Raw genomic sequence first — 25,992 nt, 5'->3', positions numbered from 1 at the left:
AAAAAAAACAGGATCTATTATAATTAGGAAGCTCTACCTTTTGAAATGTTATCAGTTAGACATTGCAGAAGCTTTTCTATCCTGCAGGGGGAAAAATGTAATGCAAAACTCTATCAGACATATCAATGTCAGAGGAGCTAAGTCATCTGATCTATCTATCTATCATAGTTATTTAAAAAGCAGTTAATTACAGTCAGGACTTTAAGGATGGCAGAATTAAGTTCATTATCTTTCTTTCATTTTGTCTCATGCAGCCTTTCAAGCAGAGTTTATAACATTTCAGGAACTGTATGAGCCTAGCTTAAAGACTTTCGCTGCAGCATTCAAAATTGGAAAGATGAGAGAGGAATTGAACGAGCAGGGAGGAAGGACCAATGCTGAAGAACTGTGTCAAAGAAATTCTAGAGGGCAAGCAATTTTCTCTCAGTTCATGAAGCAGTTCAGGGTGTGCAGAGGTACAAACATAGCACTTGTGTGCAGCTTCTTAAGCAAAACATGATTTTCCCTCAGGAAAGGTACTGTTGCTTTAATGAGTGGTAGACAGGAACCTATGAATTTCAAAACCTCTTCGTGCTTTTGAATCCCAAGCACTACTCAGCCCTACACCCACACACACCGAGTACAAGATCTTGTCAGAAGAATAATGTGGTGAGGACTATGGACTTATCAAGTGAAACACGTTTTAATCAGTTTCACCTATCTGCCAGCAATTTCTCTCTCCTGATCTGGTAGAGAAATAGAACAAGAAGCAGGCTGCAGTTAAGTCGGAGATGGAAAGATTCCTCAACCATTACAGTGCAACCTTGTCACTAGAGCACAAAAAAAACAATGCACTGATCAATTAACAAGGCAGAAATTGGTCCTTCCTGTATTAAAAGTGGTTATGCCATTCAATCAGTCATTAGCATCAGCGGCTCTATTGAATATGCCTGCTCTCAGTTTAGAAGTATTTAATATCAAAATAGGGTATAATGTTCTATTACTATTATTTCTATTATTCTTTCTCCAAAATCAACTGATTAATGGAATCTTTTGCTAAATGGAAATACACTGTTAGATCTAAGTTTTGGCCAAGAATATTACTGCCACAATTCTTGGGGTACCAGAATCATGAAGAGATAAAAAGCAGGGGAATCTTAACTGGAGGGGTTCCTTCAAAAAAAAATGGCTTCAAGGATCCATGTATATTGGGTCTCCACAGCCACTTTCTAAGTTGCATTATCTCATGTTCTACCATACCTTCATTTTTTACTTCATCAGATCTCAGGTTGAATCACCAGACAGATCTTTAAAATGGTATTCCTGTATATGTCCTATTAAAGAAATTTTTGGGAAAATATACATTTGTTAGGCTATAGCCATTTCCCCATACTAAAATGCATATGATCAAGTTACATGTGTCTGTTCACTTACTTATTGGGTTTATAACCTGCCCTAGTCAATATACTTCTGAGCAGTATATAACAGAAATAAACAAAAACAAAAATATATCATTGCAAAAGAATGACCTATGTATAAAATGTCAATCAAATTGCGTAATTAAACAACCAAAAGAGGACTCTACACAACTGACTCAAATGCCAAGGGAAAAATCCAGGTCCTAACTGCTTTTCCAAAAGTAAAAAAGAAAGTAAAGGTGTCCCCAGCAGTTTTACCCTGCTAGTTGTGATCGACTTTAGGGGTAGTGCTCATTTCCATTTCTTAAGCCAAAGAGCCAGCATTGTCTGAAGAGTTTCTGCAGTCATCATGCTGCAGCACAAGTGGATGGCAAAACACAAAATGCTGTTACCTTCCCGCATCCTTATATATGGTCCCTATTCATCTACTTGCATTTGCATGCTTTTGAACAGTGAGGTTGCCAGGAGCTGGGACAAGTGACAGGAGCTCACTCCTTCTCACGGCATTTGAGTCTCGAACTGCCGAACTATAGACCTTTGGCTCTTTTTCCAAAGACAAGAATAATTGGAACCTGTCTTATAGTAGGAGGAAATGATCCTGGAGAATAGAGGCAGACTGCTTCCTAAGTTCCACATTTATTATAACAATGTTGTAAACATTATAGCAATGTTTTTAAAAGGGGGAAACTGGAGCAGGCTAATATTATGGGAGCATGAGAACCAACAGATATTCTTGGGGAAAAAGCTGGTCTATGCTTTCTTGGGCTTTCAAGATAACCTGCACTTTGAATCATATCTAGAAGTTTGATATGAGCTAATGCATACATAGGTGTAATGAATGGCACACATAATGACTTGTGCTGCATTCTACATGGGTATAATGAACTATACCCATGATGACTTATGTTGTGTTCCAAACCAACTGAAGCTGGCAGACAGTCTTCAAGGGCAGCTGTCAACCATTGCATAGATCTAGCCATAGCCATCTTCACTTTGCTCTTGGTTGCCACAGTAATGGGAGGGGAAAGAGGTATTCTCTTATCTTAGACACAACAAGAAGTATTCTGTGGGAACCAAGGTCACTCAATCTAACCTTTGGCAGGCACTCTAAGGGAAGCTTCAGCCCACCAAAGCAGTTAACTGGGGATTGTGATTTATGACACATTGTAGGGATGGGAGGTTCAACTTGAAACTTTGTATCCAGGGGGTGGAAACTTCAGACTTGGTTTCACCTTTGTTCATGCTGATACTATATAGCCATTAAATGGGTTCTTTGAGGAAAGCAATTGCTTCAGAATTCTTATTTTTACTGGTCTCATCTGTCAGAACCATGACAGCAGCCCTCTGTGCTGCACATTATAGCAATCCAATCAGGAGGCAACTAAGGTTTGAATAACAATAAGCAAGACCTTCCAATCCAGGTACAGACACAATTAGCACACAACAGGCAATTGTGCAAAGGGCCCCTGGCCACAATTGCTACCTTATTATTGTGGTAGAATATACACTAAGAACACAAGCTCAGGATTGAGATTAAATTCTCTGGCTATGAGGCCAAGTCAGAATGTTCACAATACTTAAAGTAAGAAAAATTTTAAAATAAAAAAATAGAAATGTTAAGACTTGCTACACTTGTGAACATCTGAATATCATCACGGGCATGAAATTTTCCAAGTTAAAAGAGCAACAGCAGTAGAGGTTTCTTGTGAATGCTATCCACTGATATATTTGCAGCTTTTTTTGTATCAGAAGCTTACCAGGATCAGAGTTCTAATCAGACAACTTCACCTTCTTCTCTGACACTACAGTCAAAAAATCTAGCATACACATTGTATGCTAGATATTGTTTGTTTGCTTACTTTAAAGCAAAGCATATCTGCATTGTAAGAAACATCTTGTTTGTCTTGTTGAGCTGTTAGTATAAGAAAACAAATATGATTGAGTAATGAATGCACAGTGAGATGACTTCCATGAGTGAAACAAAGCAATTGAAGGATCGCATTTGTATAAAACAAAAGAAGCAACAGAAAGTGGGGGGGATCAGTTGAACTGTATATTTAAAACATTCATTCCTGCTCAGAAATTTAAGTGAACATTAATGTAGAGAACACCTGGGTTAAAATAAGTAGACAAAGAAACAAAATCAATGCTTCTTCTGGAGCCTTCATCTCAGATCACCAAGAAGATATAGATGATGCCTTCCAAACACAAGTGTCAGATCTTTCAAAGAAGTATAAAGTTGCAGTGGCGTTTTATTATGCTAATATCAGCTGGAAAATAAACTCTCTCTGCCATGGTCTTTCCTGGAAATTCTTGACAGCCATTGTTTTGCTGACAGCTTAGTCCTTTGGAGAGCAAAGAAGGCTTCAAAGGTGCCTTAAGAATAACAGTTGGGAAGATTCAGCTGAGGAAGCAAAAATTGTTGGAACTCGGGGGGGGGAAGCGGAGGCAGCCACGTTATGATAGAGTTCTGTCTCGTGATGGAAAGAAAAACTCAACATTGCAAAATATACCTCCAGTTCTTCAAAAAGAAAAGAAAAAACCACCCAGATAAAGACTTCCTTTCATACTTTCCTTTTCTTTGGCTGGTTTTCTCAGACTAGTTTGCAAAACACTGGTCAAGTGACTGGATTTAGCTACTTCTCCCACTTAGAGTTATTTAACCTTATACATGATTGGGCCTGTTTTGAATTATATTTAACTCTTTGGGGTTCAATGACATTAATTAAACACTTTTTGGTATCCCCTTAGTACACTAATCCAAATAACCAATTACATATGTTATGTAATACCAACTGTAGATATTCTATTATTTGTACTGTACAGTTATGTTTGTGTAGTAGGGTTAAACTCAAACCATCATTTTCCATATGAACTAGTGATCTTTGACAAGCATATTCAAAAGAAGCACATATCATAATTTTCTATTATAATAAGCCGTTAAAGCATTCTAATGTAAAAAAACATATTTCTAATATTTTGCCAATAAAAACTTAGTGCACCTGGTGGGTCATATAAACTAAATCAATTTCTACACTGTTCAAGAAATAAATATCAGTCAGAATGTTCAACAATTATTTATTTATTTTATTTTTATTAGCCATTCTTTTATTCAGGCAAATAACCTCCACGTAATTATAACTTGAATGTATACATAAATAAATTCTGGGTTTGAAGAATTAGCCATTTCTGTTATGATACCTGTCAATAAAAATGTGTAAAAGAAGACATACTTCTATGTTTGTTTCTTAAAATAGTTATCCTGGATAGTCAAAACAGTTGAAAATTGATAACCTTTGAATAATAACACAGGATGTATATCAGGAATTTCTCCCTGCAAATCTTTTTCTCTTTTTTTAACCAATACTTTTATTAAAGATTATACTTTACAGATCCTAGAGATCTTTTTCTCATTTCATTATGCCAGCTCAAATAAACGTTCAGGCAACAACTTTAAATATTAAATATTTTTAAGCAAACAACTGCTAAGTTTTCAAAATAAGAACAAAACCTAATGTACTAAAAGTATGCTTTCACATATAAAAAAGTACCTGCTCAAAGGTATTAAGAGAAAAAGTCTTCAGTTAACATTACTTAGGTCTAGGTTCCATACTCTTTCTCCACTTCTATAACCTCATGTTATTATTTACAAATAAATGTTACAATGTCAAGTATATGATTTGCTTTCTATCTAAGAAAAAAGTAGAGCTACAGCATTCAGATTTGGCTTCTTACAAAGTATAAAAAAGGATTTAGGTGTGTCTTCATTCTTTTCCATTCTTTTCTTTTCTTTTCAAATGTCTTGTTTGAAAATGAATTTAAAGAGTATTTTAAGGCACTTACTACATGAAAAGAAATTAGAAGCTACAATTATACCTTCAGATATTAGATGCATGCTGAGAGAAGCCTTCTTCAGAAAAAAATAGACTATACAGTGCATTGCACTTCAACTGATATCTAGAGAATGATGCAATACATTAATACCTTTTCACCACTCCAAAATTAGCAACTAGAGGTTTGCTATTTAATTATCATGCCATTTTCTCTTTTCACTCAGATATTCAATTGACATTTTGGAGCATATAAAACTCCATTTCAAATTTTATCCAGCAGTACTAAGTTTTATGTTGAGGGAGCAGGCATTACTCGTGGGAGATGGCAGGGAGGGAAAACTCATGAAGAATAGCTTACCTATTGCAGTCCACATGAAGCAGGAGGTGGGATGCACTGAGGGACAATGCAATTTTATGCCACTGTCCATCTGCTAGCCGATACGGAAATACTTCTGTTCTTGTCTTTCCGTTAAATCTGTAGTGATACCTTATTTCATCTCTCAGGCCGCTGCTTTCCAGTTCAAAGTAACTGCATTTAAAACAAAGAGAATCAATTCCATTCTGAGGATAATATATAATACATGATATGCTTATAAGATTATGCATGATGTGTTATAAGATTCAATGCAAACTGCTGTAATTGAAAAATTCCTTGAAATAATAATTGAAAAACTATGCCAATGCTGTCAGTTTCAATCAAACTCCACAGTAGAGGTGATCCGTTGTGTATTATCATCTCAGATAATGCTGTGTCAAATTCAGTTTAGCAATTCCTTAAAACTTTCCATCTCATATGAAAAGATTGTTTTTCTACTTTGTTCCTCTGGTGTTTGACCACTTATTTTTAGTTCAGGTGGTCCTTGACTTACAACAGTTCATTTAGAGACTGTTACAATAGCACTGGGAAAAATGACTTATGACCGTTTTTCACACTTATGACCATTGAAGCATCCCCAGGGTCTTGTGATCAAAGTTCAGATGCTTAGCAACTGGTTGATATTTATGACCGTTGCAGTGTCCTGGGGTCAAGTGATCCCCTTTTGCCACCTTCTCACAAGCAAAGTCAATGGGGAAGCCAGATTCACTTAACAATTATGTTATTAACTTAACTGCAGTGATTCACTTAACAACTGTGGTCACAAAATGGGGCAAAATTCACTTAACAATTGTCCCACTCACTTAGTAACAGAAATTGTGGTGACTCAGTTGTGGTGATAAGTTGAGGACTACCTGTAATTATCATCTCAGATAATGCTGTGTCAAAATCAGCCTAGCAATTGCTTAATTGCTCATATGAAAAGATCATGTTTTTCTACTTTGTCCCTGGAGTGTTTGACCATTTATTTTTAATACCCATTTTCCTACTGTAGAAGGTAGAGGAAAGTAATACTGTTTTCTTGTTTCTGTTCCAGAGAATTTCATCATACTGAAACCTCCTCGGCTGCTCACAGTTCTGAATATGCAGAACCCCAATAAGAAAAGACATATCTTCCCCGGAGATTTAGTGATACATAGGAAGTCAAGGAGGCCGCAGATTGCCAGATCGATGGCTCTGCTGTGATTATCTAAGACATTCACCCAGCTTGGAAGGGCTTCTCTTTAATAGTTCAGTATCTGCTAATTCCAAACTTTTCCTTTTTCCATTTGCGTTTTTCTGTGGTTGCAAATGTGAGTGCAAACCACATCAAAGGATGACTTACAGACAATACAAGATCACAGTATTTGGGCTGTAAAAGTCTGGATTATGGTAAGACAAAAGTAATTCTGATGACAATAAAGCCTGGTAGCTAAATTGTTCGTAGAAGAACTTAACTCAGGGCTTAAAAAGGGGGAAAGGTGAAATGGCGCCTCACCTGTGATGAAATAAAAAATTTGGGAAATTTCCTCACAGTGAGAACAATTAACCAATGGAACAACCTGCCTCCAGAAGCTGTGAATGCTCCAACACTGGAAGTTTTTAAGAAGAGACTGGACAGCCATTTGTCTGAAATGATATAGGGTTTCCTGCCTGAGCAGGAGGTTGGACTAGATGACCTCCAAGGTGCATTCCAACATTATTGTTGTTGTTGTTGTTGTTTTGTTGTTGTTGTTGTCTCAGAACAACACTGTCTTGACCTTATTGTCTTTAAAAAGGTACAACTACAGTTTTTACAATACTGTTAATACAATAATAAAGAAGCATGCTAGGAGTGCCTGCAGGATTTTTTTTTCTCGACCTGGCCTATCTTAGAAGGTTGACACTTGGATTACAGTTGATAGAATTTTAGTAGCCAGCCAAAATTTAGGTTTTCTTCAAAATGGTGCTGTACTTGGTGGAGCAGTGGGCTAATGCCTCCTTAAGTAACACCAGCTGCCTGCAATTGGTGCAGGTTCGCATCCCACCAGGCTCAAGGTTGACTCAGCCTTCCATCCTTCCGAGGTAGGTAAAATGAGGACCCAGATTGTTGGGGGCAATTAAGCTGACTTTGTAATAATGCCGCTTGGGGTATGTGTGAAAGCCCTAATAAGCAGGCATATACATAGAATGAAGGCTACTGCTAAGCTTGTAAGCCGCCCTGAGTCTTCGGAGAAGGGCGGGATATAAATGGAATTAAAATAAAAATAAATAAATAAAATACTGAACTTAGTAGCAGAGAAATCAAACCACTTGCTGCTGTCTACAATGTATAAAGGGCTTTATTCAAAAGTAGATCAAAGGCGTATATTATAGAGCCACTTTAGTGTCGTGCTTAAGGCATCAGGCTAAAAACTGAGAAAAACCAGGAGACTGTGAGTTCTAGTCCTGCCTTAGGCACCAAGCCAGCTGAGTAGCTGTGAACCAGTCATTCTCTTTCAGCACTAGAAAGAGGTCAATGGCAAACCACTTTCCACAAACCTTCTCAAAAAAGCTGCACGGACTTATCTGGACTTATTTGTTAGGTATCAAAAACTGACTTGAAGGCACAAAGCAAAACAAAACAAAACCCAACACATATCAGCAGTGCTTCTGCTAGGAAATCTCTGCCTTGCCAGCTGTCCAAGACTGGGAATGGTAAAAAAATATACTGTATATTTCTTTCAAACATAGCAGTGGATGAATCTGCAAGATTAGTTAGTGAATAAAAAGGGAGAGAGCATTTAAATTCCTTAAATTCAGGCTTCCTTGAAAAGTGTATTCTTCTTAATGATTTGTACCTCTTTATCCATTAAATTCCTATCCTGCCTAGCAGACCAAGCAATACGCACAGCAGGGTTTCTATCTAATAAATAAATAAAAACTGTTTAACTCTAATCTGCTTGCTTGATCAACAAAGGTTGGCACAAAGATGGAAAAACAACCCACACAACATTAATCAATGGCTCTATTGAATGAAAAACTGTAATCCGCTTACTTTAAGGAGCACTTTCTTGACTAGGAATTGGTATGCAAGTATGTATCTGATAACAAAAAAAGAATGGACAAATTGAACTTAAATCAGTTATTCTACTATCCACTCGTGTAATATGAACATCTATTAAATGTGTTCAAGCCTAAAATTAAATTTTATAATATAAATATTCCCACCTAAAGTGGAATTTGAGGAAGTGAAGTTAAAATTATATACAGCAAATTTTGTTAGAAAACAGAAATATATATCCTGAACAAAATGGCTATTCTTGCTCAAACAAAAATCAAAGATAAGTTAAAGAAAGTAAGAAACTTTGAATAAGAGCACCTAAAAATGGAATGTTATACTGGCAATTATTTTACTGTTGCTGTCACCAATCAAAAAGACGTCAGTCTTTAAAAGCTACAAGCTGCTTCCAGCACTATAATATCAAAGCAAGCAGGGAGACAAGTACTTTTAATGAAGTTCTATTTAGGATTTTAAATGTTTTGTAACGGCACTTTCTTCTGAAGCTACAAAAGAAATTAGTTCCTACATTTTTAATCTACCCAAATGTACACTGGAGAGAACAAAAATGGTAGTGGAATGACTGCAGCCGATGTCACACAAATTTAAGGGCTATACCTCTTGATCAACCTATTCTCCAAACCACCAGAAGGCCAGACAAGAACCAATGGATGGAAACTAATCAAGAAGGAGAACCAATATAGAACTAAGGAGAAATTTCTTGACAATTAGAACAATTAATCAGCATCCACAACTTGCTTCCAGAAATTGTGGATGCTCCAACACTGGAGATTTTGAAGAAGAGATTGGACAACAATTTGTCTGAAATGGTATAGGGTTTCCTTATTAAGCAGGGGGTTTAACTAGAAGACCTCCAAGGTCCCTTCCAACTCTGTTATTCTGTTGTTCTCAAATGGCCTCAGGAGAGACTAAAAACTACAATAGTCCCACATAGTCCCATTAGGATTAATTGATTTGGTTAATTGATTAAGTTTTCCTATTCACATAGGAACCCCACTGTGACCCATTTTGCTAACTGCTTTCACTAACAATTAAAATGCATCAGATTGCAATCATATCAGTCTTATTCATAAATACTGTACACATGATTTCTCCAAACAGAAAATAACATCAATATACAGTAGAGTGATGATTTGCATGAATATTCAGTGAACCCTAACATTTAAACTAAAGAAAGATAAAATAAAAGTCTCAGAATTGATTAAACCTAAAAGATGCTCATATTCTGACAGGAGCTGTCTTTTATTCATAATATATTTTGCATATTATGCAGAGCACTGATTCGGGGAAAAACAAGATGAAACATAAATATGTTCCTTGATTTAGGAAAGACAGGGTGAAACCTCGTATACTAGTAGAAAGGTACGAACTACTGTGAAAACCTCCTTTTATAATATTGTATGAATTATCATGGAACCTCTTGAATTGCTTCATTCTATGTGTGCTTCTTTGAATTCAACCCCATAAATATAGTATATTATTTATTGCAATTAAAGTTTAATGCCCAGCTTGAAGTATTCAGATGGTTTTCCCTCATGATTCTTTTAGGCAGAAAAGCAGCTTTTAATTTCCTCAGTCAGATGGGCATGCCACACTTTAAAGAGAGCTAAGTCCAACTACTGTATTTAGCTATATTCAATTTTAATTGTTGCATTTGCATTTTCAGTTGGGTAACTTGAAGAGTCATGAACTAAAAAATAGGATACATGCTCCTTATCAGGGAATAATTTGGGGAAAATTGGGACAAATAATAAAGAAGAGATGGAACAAGGTATCAGTGAAAGAGTTTTGATCACAGATGGAAGACATCTGGTGGAGCAGCGAGCTAATGCCTCCTTAAGTAACACCAGCTGCCTGCAATTAGTGCAGGTTCGCATCCCACCAGGCTCAAGGTTGACTCAGCCTTCCATCCTTCCGAGGTAGGTAAAATGAGGACCCAGATTGTTGGGGGCAATAAGCTGACTTTGTAATAATGCCGCTTGGGGGTGTGTGAAAGCCCTAATAAGCAGGTATATACATAGAATGAAGGCTATTGCTAAGCACATTGGTGGGATATAAATGGGATTAAAATAAAAAAAAATACATCTGAGGCATAATTGCATAATTTACATTTTTAAGCCAATGCCATTATTGTAGCCACATATTCTTATGTTCCATAAAAAGAGACAGGATGTTTTTGAGCTTTTAATGGATGGAACTGGAAAGAAGGCTATTTTCAATCTTCCTTTTTAGGCATAGGTAGCCTTACGTCAGTCTTGACTCCTGGTGGCTGCCTGGAGAAGTCTCTGTAATATTCCTGGCAGTTTGTTTTTTAGAACTGGCCTTTTTCTCTTTCCAAAGGCTGAGACACAGTGATTGGCCCAAGATGACCCAACTGGTCTTTTGCTGAAGATGGGACTAGGGCTCATGGTCTCCTAGTTTCTAGCCTGATGCCTTAACTACATAATCTTTTATTAATTTTTAATCTTATCAAAAATAAACAAAAAGCACCACATCTTGTAATAAACATTTTGTGGCTTTCACTGTGAACTGCTTTGTAATGAACAGTGTGTTGTGATCTAAATCTAGTCTGGATTTCTATTCATTGTCCCAAAGGTGCTCTTTCACGAGGCAACTGGTCTTTCTTTTTTCTCTTTGGAGACGTTTCACTTCTCATTCAAGAAGCTTCTTCAGCTCTGACTGGATGTTCAACAGTTCCAAGAAGGCTCCACACCCATGTGCCCTACTCAGGTGACTCTGGTGACACAGATAAGCCTCCAGGTGGCATCAACATCTCTCTAAAAGAATGCAAATGACCAGCTGTCTGCAAGGAATATAAATCCTTCCATTCCCCACCATCCAGTCAGAGATGAAGAAGCTTCTTGGGTGAGAAGAGAAAGATCTTCAATGAGAAAAAAGAAAGTCCAATTGCCTTGTGAAAAAGCACCTTTGGGACAACCGTGACTTGGAGGACTGACAATCTCTATTAGACATTTCTATTCATTCATATTAAAGTTGATATTAAAAAATATAGTGGCGAGTACACAGTAATAATAGAGGTAAAACTTTGGTGAGAATTTTAAATAATTATGACTTATGCAAAGGGTTTTATATAATTATGCAATGCTTAGATTGTCAGGTTGTCACTGAAAGGAAATATTTCGGCATCTTATATTATAGAATTCATGACCCAACACCGCTGCTTTGATTTTCCTACTTAGATATTTCATTTTCTATTCTTGATTTTGTTACTGTATTTTGACCTCATACCTTTTCTCTGCACTGTGCCCTTTCATGTTGGTGGAAAGGTCACACTTGTATGATCAGATCCTGACATGCACTTGTTAGTTGCAGATATAGTGGAAGGGTTGAAGTCAAATGCAACTGTCAACCTGGTTAGTTTTTATAAATGAAATACAGAGAATGGAAGGATCTTATCTGGTGGAAGCAGAAAAATATCTTGCATCAGCCCTATTTTGGTGACTGTGCTCCTGAACAGAAGGAGGAGAACAAGCTGTCTTTTGTGACTGTCTGTCTTTGTTTTATTGTAGTACTTAAAGATGAATATCTTGAAATGAAAGTATTAGGGCTTAGATAGTAGAAAGTGATCTGGATTCTAATGTTTCTTGCTCATTGTATCTAAATTGACAAGCTGGGACAAAGCAGCTAAATAGGGTTTATTTAACTGGTATTCAAAGGGGATGGGGAAAAAACCCTTTTCTTTTAACCTTCATTTCTTGTAGTACTTGCAGATATTTTTGGCAAAAGAACCACAAGCATTTCCAAGTTCTCTAGAGGGAGGGAGGAAGGGAAGAAAGATCCTGCTAGAAGCATTAATGAGTTCAGAAAAGTTAGGATGGCTAAAACAACTGTGTGACTGAAGCCCTGCCCTTTGTTTTAGTGGATCACATTATATCTATAGGGCCTGGCTTCAGCAGCATGGTTCCCGCAACCATCTTGTGTTTTTTTCCCCACACACATAATAGCAATAGCAATAGCACTTAGATTTACTGTATATACCAACACATAATGCTTTACAGCACACTGTGTAGTCTACAATGTCAGCATATTTCCCCCAGCAATCTGTGTCCTTATTTTATCAACCTCGGAAGCATAGAAGGCTGAGTCAACCTTGAACCCATCAGGATCAAACTTCAGACAGTGGACAGAGTTAGCATGCAGTACTGCATTGTAACCACTGCGCCACTTGGGCTCCTTAATACAAAACAGACAAAGCAAATGCCATTTAGAAAAGGTCAGCTTTTTACCACTGATGAAAATATAATTGGGGATTTCGAAGTACAGAACACAACACTCAGAAAAAGCATGTTTATAGCAACCATTGCTGTACAAGAAAGAGGGAACAATGGAAAAGCAAAGATTTTTTTTTTGTACATGTTAAGGGCTACAAGGTGGGAAATCCTAGTGATCTGATTTGCTGACCAATTTGGAGAAGCTAGGCAGATCTTTATCCAGGTACCTGTGGTTATTGCTAAATAAATCCATTGTGAAGGTTGTGGAATGTTGAGATGATCAGGGTGATGGGACAGAAGATTGGGTCTTCTTCCCTGGTTACTATGTGGCAATTCCTTATTAGGGCTTCTTTCGGGCTGTATAGTGAGTGGGTGAACAAGGCTTCTAATCTTTCCCTTAGATAGGTTTCCTGGCGTTTTATATGGGGTAAGGAGGATCAGTTGGGATCTGATAAGATTAGTCAAAGAAAGGCATTGAGTTTGATCTGTGTCATGTCCACAAGATAGAAGTGTGGAAGGTGCAGCATCAATTTTATTTGTTACACTTTTTTTCCCCTACCACAGGGTCAGGGTTAGAATTCAAAGCTAAGATACAGTAAATGTTTTGTTCGATTTTTAACACCTTCCTTTTGAAAGGAAGCCCCTATTTAGGAAACCACTTAAATTATTGTGTAAGTTAAGGTGGGAGGGATATTTAATTATGAAACATTCTAACAGCTCATGATAATCAGCGGAAAATGTGATTGCTACTTTTAAAAACAATCTTTAAAATAATTGTCATAACAGTAAATTTTCCCCCAAATAATGCTCCAACTAAAAAACAATTGTAGATTTTTAGCATACAATGTACATCTAGCAATAAATGGTAAAGAAAAGGATAATTTTTCAGTATCTATTTTACTTCTATACAATTATCCTCTTGTGGGAAGGAACCAAGCCATCCCACCATTCACTTTTCCTCTGTCCATACAGCTTTCCCGCTATTCATCAGGGCAAAAGGTTAGAAATTATAATCAGAGCAAAGAGCAAGATATTATAATGGGCTTAGCACAAAGATTAAAATGTGGCAGAAAGCACCAGTTTATTCAGATAAACATTCCTTCTAGGATGCCAAAGATCCCCTTAATTAAATAACAAAAAATATATATTTTCCCCAAAGAGATTGCCACTTCAATCTGCAATGCTAAGCGGAAACTACCACACAGAGTGCTCCCTCCAGGAAACCCAGCTCAGTGCACTTTCTTGCAATGCCTAAAAGTCAGGCACACTTTTGCATGGTTTCAAGGAACAAAGGCAAACATTTTCCTATTTAAAGGGCCTGTGGAAGAAGGCTCGCCATGCCTGCCTCCGACAGCTGACTCAGTATGTTGTGCTCTTCGGAAAAGACTTCCCCTCCAATTCAAGCAACTGCCTGTGTTTTTTATTCTTGGTTTAGAAGTGAACCTGGGTAAGATTTCATTCTAATGCTCGAAATACATAATAATTTATACTTTAACTTAACAAGCAAGATAATTCAATTTGGTTGCTCAGTGTTTTATAGCATATATTGTAAGATGTGTCAAGCTGCCAGCCCTCCCAAGTAAACTAGAGGTGAAACACAGCCAGACGAACTAATTCTATTTTATTATAAGGCTACATTAACAGAATCTTGCAAGTCTGAAGGTACAAATTTCCCACCACTACATTTAACTGCCTGCTGAATTAGGATAGATACTTCCTAGCTTTCTTTCTCTGACCATTAAGCCACTGGGGGCTCCTGCCTCCTTTATCTGATTATTTACTAGGCAGTACCTCTTCCCCCTTCATTCCCCAAAGTCATGCACACATACCATTACACGTTTTTAAAAAAATCCAAGTGTACTATAATATATGTAAGTAATTTTTTTTCCTAAGCTTAGAAGTGTTCTTTTCCTTCTTTGAAAAATCTAGTCTGATTCCTGGTCACTTAGTACAGGGTTCTCCAGCCTTTCTGGCTTTGCGGACCATTGGCAAGGAGAAAGGAGATCATCCCATGCAAATGGCAGGCAAGCACACGTAGCTCCATTTGCACAAGTGGCGGGAATGCATGCCCACTGCTCGCCCAAGTGAAGCGCACTGCACACACACATACACTCACCCGCTGCTTTGCTTGCACAAGTGGGGATGCACATATACGTTCGCTCATCCATGTTCACCCACCACTTCTGGGGAGCTCAAGGCCCAGAAGTGGCCCATGGCCCGGGGGTTGGGGACCCCTGACTTATGGACATATCTATTTATTATCTACGGAGATTCTCAGACAACTCTCATTCTCACTTGTCCCAAAGGTGCTTTTCCTTCATTTAATTCTTCAGTTTTGACAAGAAACTTCTTGGATGAGAAGCAAAATGTTTTCAAGGGGAAAAAAAAAGTCCAATCGCCTTTTGAAAAAGCACTTTAGGAATATCCATATATTATTTTTGAAAATGGAATCTTCTTTCCAACTTTCCTCCCAAATCTTTACCAGACCCAATTCTTAACTTTCAAGCGCATACAAGATAGGCAGACACCACCTTCTCTGATTATGTATGAACCCAGTTCTGCCATGTGGTGCAGGAACATCTATTATTTTTCTCCAACTCAAAATGTGCTTTCTGCCTGGTGTGCACAGTTGTGAGGCTCTGCTTCCTGTTCACATCATATACTAATTTAATGTTACAAAAAACAAAAAAACAAATTAGTCTCCCCCTCCAAAACCTTAATGGATTAGGGGAGATGAATTCCATTTATTCTCTATTGCTGGGTGGATGCATATAATTTTTATTTGAATTTTTTTATTGCGAAATGAATGTAACAGGGAAGGGCAACTTTTATTTTGAATATTTTTAATCTACTGGGTGCCAAACATTTTTCTGCTTTTTTCCCACCAGCCACTTTCCTTCAATTTAATGGAAAATAAATTGCTTTTGAATTTCTACTTTCAAAGGAAAAGACAATTTCAGTGAAATTTTCACTGTTATTAACTTTTGGGCAATTTTCGTATAGAGCTATTTAATAGGATAGATAGATAGATAGATAGATAGATAGATAGATAGATAGATAGATAGATAGATAGATAGATAGATAGATGGATGGATGGATGGATGGATGGATGGATGGATGGATGGATGGATGGATGGATGGATGGATAGATGATAGATAGATAGATAGATAGATAGATAGATAGATAGATAGATAGATAGATGATAGATAGATAGACAGACAGACAGACAGACAGACTGACTGACTGACTGACTGACTGACTGACTGACTGAAGTGTGATGCAGGGGTACAAATAAATCAATCGTCTCCCTTGCCTCTTTACTACAGTAAAGCTCTGAAACATTGTGCAATGTTCCCAAGAAAATGAAAAACTTGAGAATTAGAGAAAGAATGCCAAGGTTTGGTTTTGTTTTTTGCAAGAAAAGGAAACTTTCAAAACACCGGAAGGCAAGATTTCAGCACAGAAATCATATGAATATCCACAATGAATAATATTGAATAATATCTACAAGCTAAAGTATTTTTGAATTGAAGTGATACACCCCTCAAAATGAAACCATTTTAATTATAAAAAACCCCAAGGTAATATATGTAATATATTATAAATATATATGTAATATATTATAAATATATATGTAATATATGTAATATATTATAAATAAATATGTAATATATGTAATATATTATAAATAGATAGAAATATATGTAATATATTTGTTTTACAGGAGACTAGTTCAGCTTTATCTATGATATTTATAATGTTTATGTTTATGTAGATTTCTATCATAGTGGCTTAGATGTCTTGTGTAGCCTTTATCTATGCATTATTTCTTTATTAAGCAACTAGTAGATTGCATTTTCATCTGTGGCTGACAGGCTTACTTATATTTTAATTGATCTATGCCTAGTCTTTGAAGGGCTTTTTGCCAAGTCTGCTCACCCAAACTAGGTGTCCCTCCTCAAAACACAGAGGAAAATTTGTGTGATTATTTCCAACTTTTTCCTAGCTCATGTGTGTACATGCATAAATCTCCTTTACTAGGCTAGCTTTCTCAGAAGAAATACTGCCTATACATGCATACACATGCTCAGAGGACCAAAGCAAGCCCTTAAAAATAGCTTTATTTGAGCTTCAATGCATCAAGGAAGAATGCTTTATCCAATGCAAAGTGTTTCATAAAGCACTCCTTTGGAATATTCTACATAACCTGATTTTCCACGTTATTACCAAATGTATTTGAAAACTACTTCCTTCACACAGAATGGCTCAAAAAAAATACATAAATATAAAATTGAAAGTAGAACAAGTTAGGTTAAAAATTGCCTCTAAGTGAAACAAGATTAAAAGATTGATTGTTTACAATCAAACTGTTAAGGGAAATGGTTGGTATATGGTTTACTGAAATATTATACTACCATTGCTTCTCTCATGCATACACTCATACATAACTTCACCCACAAATCCACAGAATTGCAGGAAAGGATCCCTTCTGAGTTTGACTGGAAGCAAGAAGATTTGCCAATTGTGCATGTAAGAGGTCATGGACAACTCCCCTCAGCCAACTCGCCATGGCCAAACTTGCTGCAGGACCCCTCACCACGGGACAACTCACTGGACAATTCAATGCTGTATTAATCATTTCATTCAGTTACTTTTATTATTAGTATTTGTTGAATTGTCCTGCAGCAGGTTGGCCATGGCGAATTGTCCCATTCTAACCTTTAAGGTATTAACATATATTTCATTATTGAAATTATGTCCACCCATCACTAAATTTGACACTGATGTCATTAAGCATGCTGTTAGTACATTGATTCAAAAAGAGGTTAGACATTTATAGGATTTAAAAATATGTTTCCAGAACCAGCTTAAACTTCTATGGTTTATAAAGGAATGATTTTTCATATGTTACCTCAAAAGCAATTCCTGATAAATACAGCATAATGAAAAATGTAACACACGGTTAATAGCCAAATTGTTGCATGAGATAGAAATTGTCTCATTAGGCTAATTAATGAAGAGATTCAACTCTGACTACCATGTTTCATCTTTAGTCATTGAATCGTTGGTATAAATTCACAGCTCCATCCAAATCTGAATATCAAGTACCGTAACTCAAATGTATAGCTGTTTTATTTGACCCAAAATCCTAAAATACAAGAGCACCTTGTAATAATTCTGAGAGTCTTTCGTTACATTTATTTATTTAAAACATTTGTGTAGCTGCCCATCTGGTACCAAACTATGGATAGCTTACAACCAAAAGATAAAACAACATCTACACACTGTAAAAATATTAAAAGGACAAGTATTAAGACCAAAATAAACAAAACAAAATCTAGCACCATCATTAAACTTTCACATGCTTTCCACAGCAAGTTCATGTCATAAATGTCATCTTATCCCTGTACTTGGCGGGGGGGGAGGGGAAGTGCTTTTTTGGAAGGATAAAATGGTAGGGTCCTGCCAAACTTCATGGGAAGCATGTTCTCATAGGGCAGGAGCTGCCATGGGAAAGGCACACTTCCTAGGTCCCATAAGATGGCAACTTTTACAGGAGGGGATTAAGAACATGCCTACTCTATTCAATATGGCAAGACAGGCAGATATCCTTCAGAGGAGGCAGTCCCACACGTAAGCTGGCCCTGTGGAAACTAGGAACCGATGCAGCTTATCATAAATCTAGAGGCTGTCATCGCTACATGCATTGCCACATTCTACAGCAGTTGTAGCTTCCAGGTGGTCTTCAAGGATAGTCCTATGTAGACACATTGCAGTAATCCAAACAAGAAGCAACCAACTATTGTCTAATACTGCTGAGTCAAAGAATGGCCTCTTGAGGACATGCAATAGCACTCCCTCCCACAAGGCATTAACCATTACTTGGACCCAAGCACATGCCACCTCCCTGCAGGCCTTGAGCAACCAGAAGAGATATGGATCCAGAACACAGTGGCCAAACTCACAGCACAAGGACCTCGAGATCAACCAGTTCAAACTCCTCTCAGATAACAAGGCTCAGACATGCCTCAATTACTCTCAAAGGGTCTGTCCAGCCAGAGTTGAACTTCAACTGAGTCAATCAACTTTATCTGATAGATGCTGAAAATATTATTCATATTATCCAGGAGGGGCCTGGTTACCTGAAATACAGTCGTGGGTTGACTGTCTGCCGATGTAGTAAGGTTGAAGAAGTAAATGCATTTTGTTACCCTTATTCCCACAAGCTAAGTCCTTTGCTCAGTCAACCTTCCTCTTTGCTTGCTTCAACTGTTGATCAATCCTTGTATCTTCTGAATGCAATCAAATAAACTTCATTCTTTTGCAATAGTGGTGAATATCTGCAGCTTCGATGTAGGATGTGGGTGAAGGTTTGTTCTCTGAGCTTGTGGGCTGGTTTCCTAACATTTCATTATCAGACTAGGTCAGGGCTTTTCAACCAGTGGTAGGGGTACCACCTGTGGTACATTGGCACCTAGCAGGTGGCATGCGACCATCCTAGAAAAGTGGTAGTGGGGGAGGGGAATGAGCTGAACCAGTGGAGCACTGCACAAGTCTGAGCAAGAGATGGCTGGAGCTGCAGGGCTGTCAGGGCTTAGTGGAAGCACCAGGATCAGCACCAGGCTCCAGCTGGAGCTCGGCGCTGACCCTGGAGCTTCTGCTGAGCCCAGAAGAAGCACCAATCAGCTGGAATGTCTTGTGTCTAGGGTCTTGTGATTTACATTCAGATGCTTGGCAACTGATTCATATTTATGATGGTCACAGTGTCCCAGGGTCATGTGAAGTGACCAAAACCTGCTGCAACCACCCAGCAGATGGGGGAAATAAAAAACAAACACCCCACCCAACCCCTGCTGCCAATCCTCAACAGAAATGCTCACAACAATGAAAACCTCGGAGAGGAGGAAGAGCGCCATCGGGCAGGCAGCAGGTGTCTTGCTCGGCTGTGGCTTGGGGGGGCACTTTTTTTAGTGCCATTGTAACTTCAAACAGTCAGTAAGCGAACTGTTGTAAGTTGAGGACTACCTGTACTTCATCACTTTTTTCCTTTTTTTTTTTTTTGGTCATCAAGTTTTTGACACCTTGCTAGGCATCTGGTGGTACTCGGATGTTGTCATATCCTAAAAGTGGTACAATGGATGAAAAAGTCGAAAAGCCCTGGACTAGGTAACATCTTCAGTGGAGTTTAAGAAATGTCAGTATCAGTGTTTTTCTATTTATTTTATTTCACCCAGCATAGGACAGTTTCCTGCATTCTAGTTTATCAGCAGTACATTTATGTACAGTAAATTGATCGAAATCACTGTCCATATATATAACTTTAATGCAGTCGAACATATGGCTGCAGTTGAAAAATTGCAATAGCACTTAGCACTGAGACTTATATGCTGCTTCCCAGTGCTTTACAGCCCTCTCTAAGCAGTTTATAGATTCAGCATATTGCCCCCAACTATTTGGGTCATCGTTTTACCAACTTTGGAAAGTTGGAAGTCAACCTTGGGCCAGTCAGAATCGAACTCTTGGCAGTAAGCAATGAGTTAGCCTGTAATGCTGCATTCTAACCACTTCACCACCATGGCTCTTATATGCAACCTGCAATTAATGCAAAATGCAGCAGCCACATTCTTTTAGGCTTTTGCTGACTGCATTACACCAATCATGGACAAGCTATATTGGCTTCCCATTTCGTTTTGGACACAGTTTGTGACTCTCTGTTGAGCCCTAAACTGGATACTCATGAAAGACCATTCTAGTCCAACCAAACTAGAAGCTGCCATGGTAGAGAAGGTTCTCTTAAACAGTTCACTGTCAGAAGATATAGCAGATGACCTTCTCTTATATAAACTGGCATGTTGTATAATATCTGTTTCTAAACTTTGTGTTACGTGGGGATGTTCATCCCATCAAGACAGAAAACAACTCTGTGGAAACATAACAGGGTTTTTTCCCATAACACCACCCTAATTTAGATTTGTGCTGGAGAAGACTCCTGCGAGTCCCTTGGACTGCAAGGCGATCAAACCGGTCAGTCCTAGAGGAGATCAACCCTGACTGCTCTTTAGAAGGCCAGATCCTGAAGCTAAAACTCAAATACTTTGGCCACCTAATGAGAAGGAAGGACTCACTGGAGAAGAGCCTAATGCTGGGAAAGATTGAGGGAAATAGAAGAAGGGGACGACAGAGAATGAGGTGGCTGGATGGAGTCACTGAAGCAGTAGGTGTGAGCCTAGATGGACTCCAGAAGATGGTAGAGGACAGGAAGGCCTGGAGGAACATTGTCCATAGGGTCGCGATGGGTCGGACACGACTTCGCAACTAACAACAACAACAACAACAAATTTAGATTAACTCTGTCCTCGCTTTGAGGGGTTTTTTTATTATGCATTCCTGTCATCTGAAAGTTTTCCAAGTATACCTTGTCTTTCTTAGCTTTGATTTTTTTTAATAATCATGAAATTTATTTGTGATATACTGGAATTTTTGTCTGCACTGGCTGACCCTACAAACAGAGTCTAAAAAGGAAGATGCCAAAAACTTGCTGCCATCTCTGTATAATTTTGGCCAACCTGCAGTTGAAAGCTACGAGTGGGGAAAGATATTTTATCCTTTGCCATCTTGTTGCATATGGTTTTTAAATTTATTTTTTTATTACTTTTTAAAGTTTTTTTTAATTCCACCTTTATTATTTTTATAACTCAAGGCAGCAAACATACCTAATACTTCTTCCTTCTCCTATTTTCTCCACAAGAATAACTCCTTGAGATGAGTTGGGCTAAGAGACAGTGACAAACCCAAAGTCACCAGCTGGTTTTCACGGCTAAGCTGGGACTAGAACTCTCAGTCTTCTGGTTTCTAGTTTAGTGCCTTAATCATTAAACCAAACTGGCTCTTTTAGACCAAATTTACTTTCTCATGTTGCCACTCTCCAACCAATATTCTATTTTCTTTCACTGAGAATAAAATATATTAACATTTAAAATTAAAATCTCAAATAATCCTTCCAAGGCATGGTTTCATTCCTTTACATGTTAGCATGTATTTAAATATTCCCTTTCCTGTCTCAACCTACATTCAGAACTGCTAAAACAACAATTTTGAAAACATCCCTTACCCAAATCGATATCCTTCATTAAAAAGTATAGAACTTGCAGTCTATAAATTCAGTAGAAAGTCCTTGTTTTTACCATGACATTATTTAAAACAAGGATACACAGAACAGATGCTCATCAAAATTGTGCACAACTGTTCGTCAACATATACGTTTCTCAGTATGTCTGTATGCACACTAATTTCATTTCATTTTGGCATATTTGTGAACTTAATCAAACAATCCCATTTTATGTTTCTGTAGCTTATAAAAGGGACATTTTATTCTTTTTAAAGATCCTGCATATTTTATATTATTTTACTCAAACTGAATGTCACTTCTGCAAAAGAAAGAAGCCTTTACTATGTAGCATATGTAGAAATTGGCAAAGCTGCAACAAAAGATGAAAATCAATTAAAGAAATGCAATTGGTAACATTGGTGCAGATAGCACTAACTGTGTTTCTGCAGGCAGATGTAATATTTCAGCAGGCAGATGTGTTGTACAATCGTATCCAGCTATTCAGAATATAAGACAAGCTGTTGAATTTTTCCCAAAGGTACTGTTCATAGCTTAAGCAATTCTGTATATAAATATTAATAAAGGTTGTGATTTTTGCCCTGTAACTCAAAGGTTAATCGGTACATTTTCTATTTTCTTGAATATCTAGAAGCTGATTTGCATACATAGAAATCTTAACAAGTTGCCAAGCATACAACTTAGTATTAGTAATCTTTCAGGCTTCTTGCTGGGGTCAAAAGTAATGTATAAAGATGATTTTTCCCCTCTTAGTTTTTCATTTTTATTTACAAAAAAAAATGGAAAGAGGGACATATAACTAAGGCAGAATATCAGCAGGTAGCCCAAATCTGCAAAGATGAAGTCAGGAAAGCAAAGAGTCAGAATGAACAAAGACTTGCAACAAAAGTCAGAGATAATTTCAAAAAACAGTTTCTTGAACGCATAAAAAACAAGAAAAAGGTCAAGGAAACAGTAGATCCACTTAACAGAGAAGATGGCAAGGAAGAAACTGGCAGCAGAGAGAAAACAGAACTTCCTAACTCATTCTTTGCATCAATCTTCACGCAAAAAGAAACTATAGCCCAACCTACCAAACATAACTGTAAAAGACTAGAAATAAATATAAATCACCAGGACCTGATGGATTACATCCCAAAGTTCTAAAGGAACTGGCAGATGTCATCTCAAAACCATTGTACCATATCTTTCCAAACTCCTGGAAAAGAGCTGATGTGGTTCCCATCTTCAAAAAAGAAAAAAAACAGATGCAGGAAACTACAGATCAATCAGCATAACATCAATACGTGGCAAGATACTGGGAAAAATAATTTTAAAAAAACCCAGATCTGCGAACATCTAGAATCAAATAAAATTATAACTGCCATGTTTTCCCCAAAATAAGACCCAGTCTTATTATTTTTCTTTTTTTGCCTCCAAAAGAGCACCAGGTCTTATTCTCAGGGGGTGTCTTATTTTATTCACCTTGCAACAGCGGCACTGAGAGCCCCACCCAGGCAGCCCACTTTTTCTGTGTCCGAAGGAGCAGCTTTATTCTGCAACTGAAAATGGAGCTCAGGCCTGCATTTTGCCGTCAGAGGCCTTTCTGGAAGGCCTGTGCAGCAACAACCAAGCTACAGATTGAATCCATAGCTTGGTTCTCGGCTGCAGAGGCCTTCCAGAAAGGCCTCTGACTGCAAAATGCAGGCCCGAGCTCCATTCTCAGCTACAGAATGAAGCTGCTCCTTCGGACTCAGAAGAAGTGGGCTGGCAAGGCAAGGGTTGATCCATGGGAGGCCTGGCTGCAATGGTAAGCTCCATCCCCACCCTAGCTTGGTTTTTAGGTGTGCACCCCACAACTAGGGTTTATTTTGGGGGTAGGGCTTATATTAGGCCCATTCCCAAAAATCAAGCTAAGGGTAGTTCTTACTTTTGGAGAAACACAGCAATAGCCAGCATGGGTTTGTTAAGAACAGATCATGCCAAACCAATCTTATTGCATTCTTTGACAAAGTGACTAAATTAGTAGACCAGTGAAATGCTGTGGACATAATATATTTAGATTTTAGCAAGGCATTTGACAAAGTAAATCACAACCTACTTCTTGGTAAGCTAGAAAAATGTGGGATAGACAGATGGACTTGTAACTGGCTGACAAACTGTACTTAACAAGTAGTCTTTAACAGTGCTACATCTACATGGAAGGAAGTAAACAGTGGGATATCACAAGGTTCCATCTTAGGCCCAGTACTCTTCAATATCTTCATAAATAACTTAGATGAGGAAATAAAAGGGGAACTCATCAAATTTTCAGATGACATTAAGCTGACAGGAATAGCCAACACCCCAGAAGACAAGCTCAGAATCCAAAAAGATCTTGATAGACTTGAATAATGGGCTCTATCCAGCAACATGAAATTTAATGTGGAGAAAAGCAAGGTTTTACATTCAGGTAGGAAAAACCAAAGGTACAAATACAGATTAGGTCAGGGGTAGGCAACCTCTGCTCTTTTATGACTCATGGACTTCAACTCCCAGTATTCCTGAGTCAGAGTTGAAGTTCATGAGTCATAAAAGAGCTGAGGTTGCTTACCCCTGGATTAGGTGAATCCTGGCTCAAAAACAGTAACTGTGAGAGGGACCTTGGAATCCTAGTGGACTACACTGAGTCAGCAATGTGTGGCAGCAGCCAAAACAGCTAAGACAATCCTTGTATAACCAGAGGCATAGACTCAAAATCATGTGAAGTATTAGTACTGCTTTATGAAGCCTTAGTAAGGCTACACCTGGAATATTGCATGCAGTTTCAGTCACCACATTACAAAAAAAGATGCTGAGACTTTGGAAAAAGTGCAAAGAAGACCAACTAAGATGATTAAAGGCCTGGAGACTAATCATATAAAAAATGGTTGCAGGATTTGGGTTTGGCTAGTTTAGAGAAAAGAAAGACTAGGGAGACATGATAGCAGTATTCCAAAATTTAAGAGACTGCCACAGACAGGACAAGGTGCTTGTCCAAAGCCCTAGAGAGCAGGAAAAGAAACAATGGATGGAAACTAATCAAGGAGAGAAGCAACCTGGAATTAAGGAGAATCTTCCTAACAGTGAGAACAGTTAACCAGTGAAACAGTTTGCCTTCAGAAGTTGTGGATGCTTCATCACTGGGTTTTTTTTTAAAGAAGAGACTGGACATGCACTTTTCTTAAATGGTATAGGGCAGGGGTGTCAAACTCAATTTCATTGAGGGCCGCATCAGCATTGCAGTTGCCCTCAGGGGGCCGGGTGGGTGTGGCCAGGGTGGGCATGGCCTACTGGGTGGGTGTGGCTAGAGTGTATGTGGCCTACTGGGTGGGCGTGGCCAGCTCTACATCATTCGCATCAAGGGTGCCTATGGGGGCCTGGGCAGGAGTGGGACAGATCTGAGGGTCTCTGGCAGGAGGAGGGTCTCTGGGCCAGGGCCAAGGCAGTGGGGGCCGTTCCCTCACTGTTTCCAGGATGGCTTCGCGGGCCGCATGAAACTACTTCGAGGGCCGGATCCGGCCCCCGGGCCTTGTGTTTGACATGTCTGGTATAGGGTGTCCTGCTTGACCAGGAGCTTGGGCTAGAAGATCTCCAAGGTCTCTTCCAGCTCTATTCTGATTGATTTTACTAGCTTACTACATGGAAAATCTGGCATTATAACCTACATGAGTTCTGATTCAATACATTTTGCTTTTTATCCCTTTTAAACATTCAGAATAGGAATTCATGTTATACAAACTTCGAATAGTACAACACAGGGTCTCTGGGAATTAGGAATTATTACTATTATTATTGTTGTTGTTAGTTGTTGTTGTTGTTGTTGCTCCTGCTCTTTTTACATTGGGACACAAAATTTTCAAAACTGGATCTGAAAATGTCCACTCAAATTCATTAGTGAATTATTCCAATTCATTTCAGTGTGCCAGCCTTTCTAAATTTGCTCTTCTCCAGAAGTACTGTAGTAGATAAAAATTTTCAGCAGAGCTGATATAAAATGTCATGTGATT

The 25,992-nt window shown here is 38.1% G+C and overlaps 1 protein-coding gene across 1 annotated transcript in view; it reads right to left on the bottom strand.

The window, feature by feature from the left end:
• The window catches only part of NELL1 (neural EGFL like 1), a gene marked incomplete at both ends in the record, with an annotated part of 577,617 nt that overhangs the window by 420,047 nt on the left and 131,578 nt on the right, over positions 1-25,992 (bottom strand). Inside the window, one exon of the mRNA XM_083355288.1 lies at positions 5,589-5,759. Within this exon, the coding sequence (XP_083211414.1) occupies positions 5,589-5,759 (171 nt within the window). The remainder of the gene's footprint in view (positions 1-5,588; positions 5,760-25,992) is intronic.

This window comes from Vipera ursinii (assembly GCF_947247035.1).
Source record: "Vipera ursinii genome assembly, chromosome: 1".
Taxonomy (NCBI): Eukaryota; Metazoa; Chordata; class Lepidosauria; order Squamata; family Viperidae; genus Vipera; species Vipera ursinii.
Note: the sequence above shows the minus strand (reverse complement) of the source record. Positions and strands in the feature narration are given on the sequence as shown.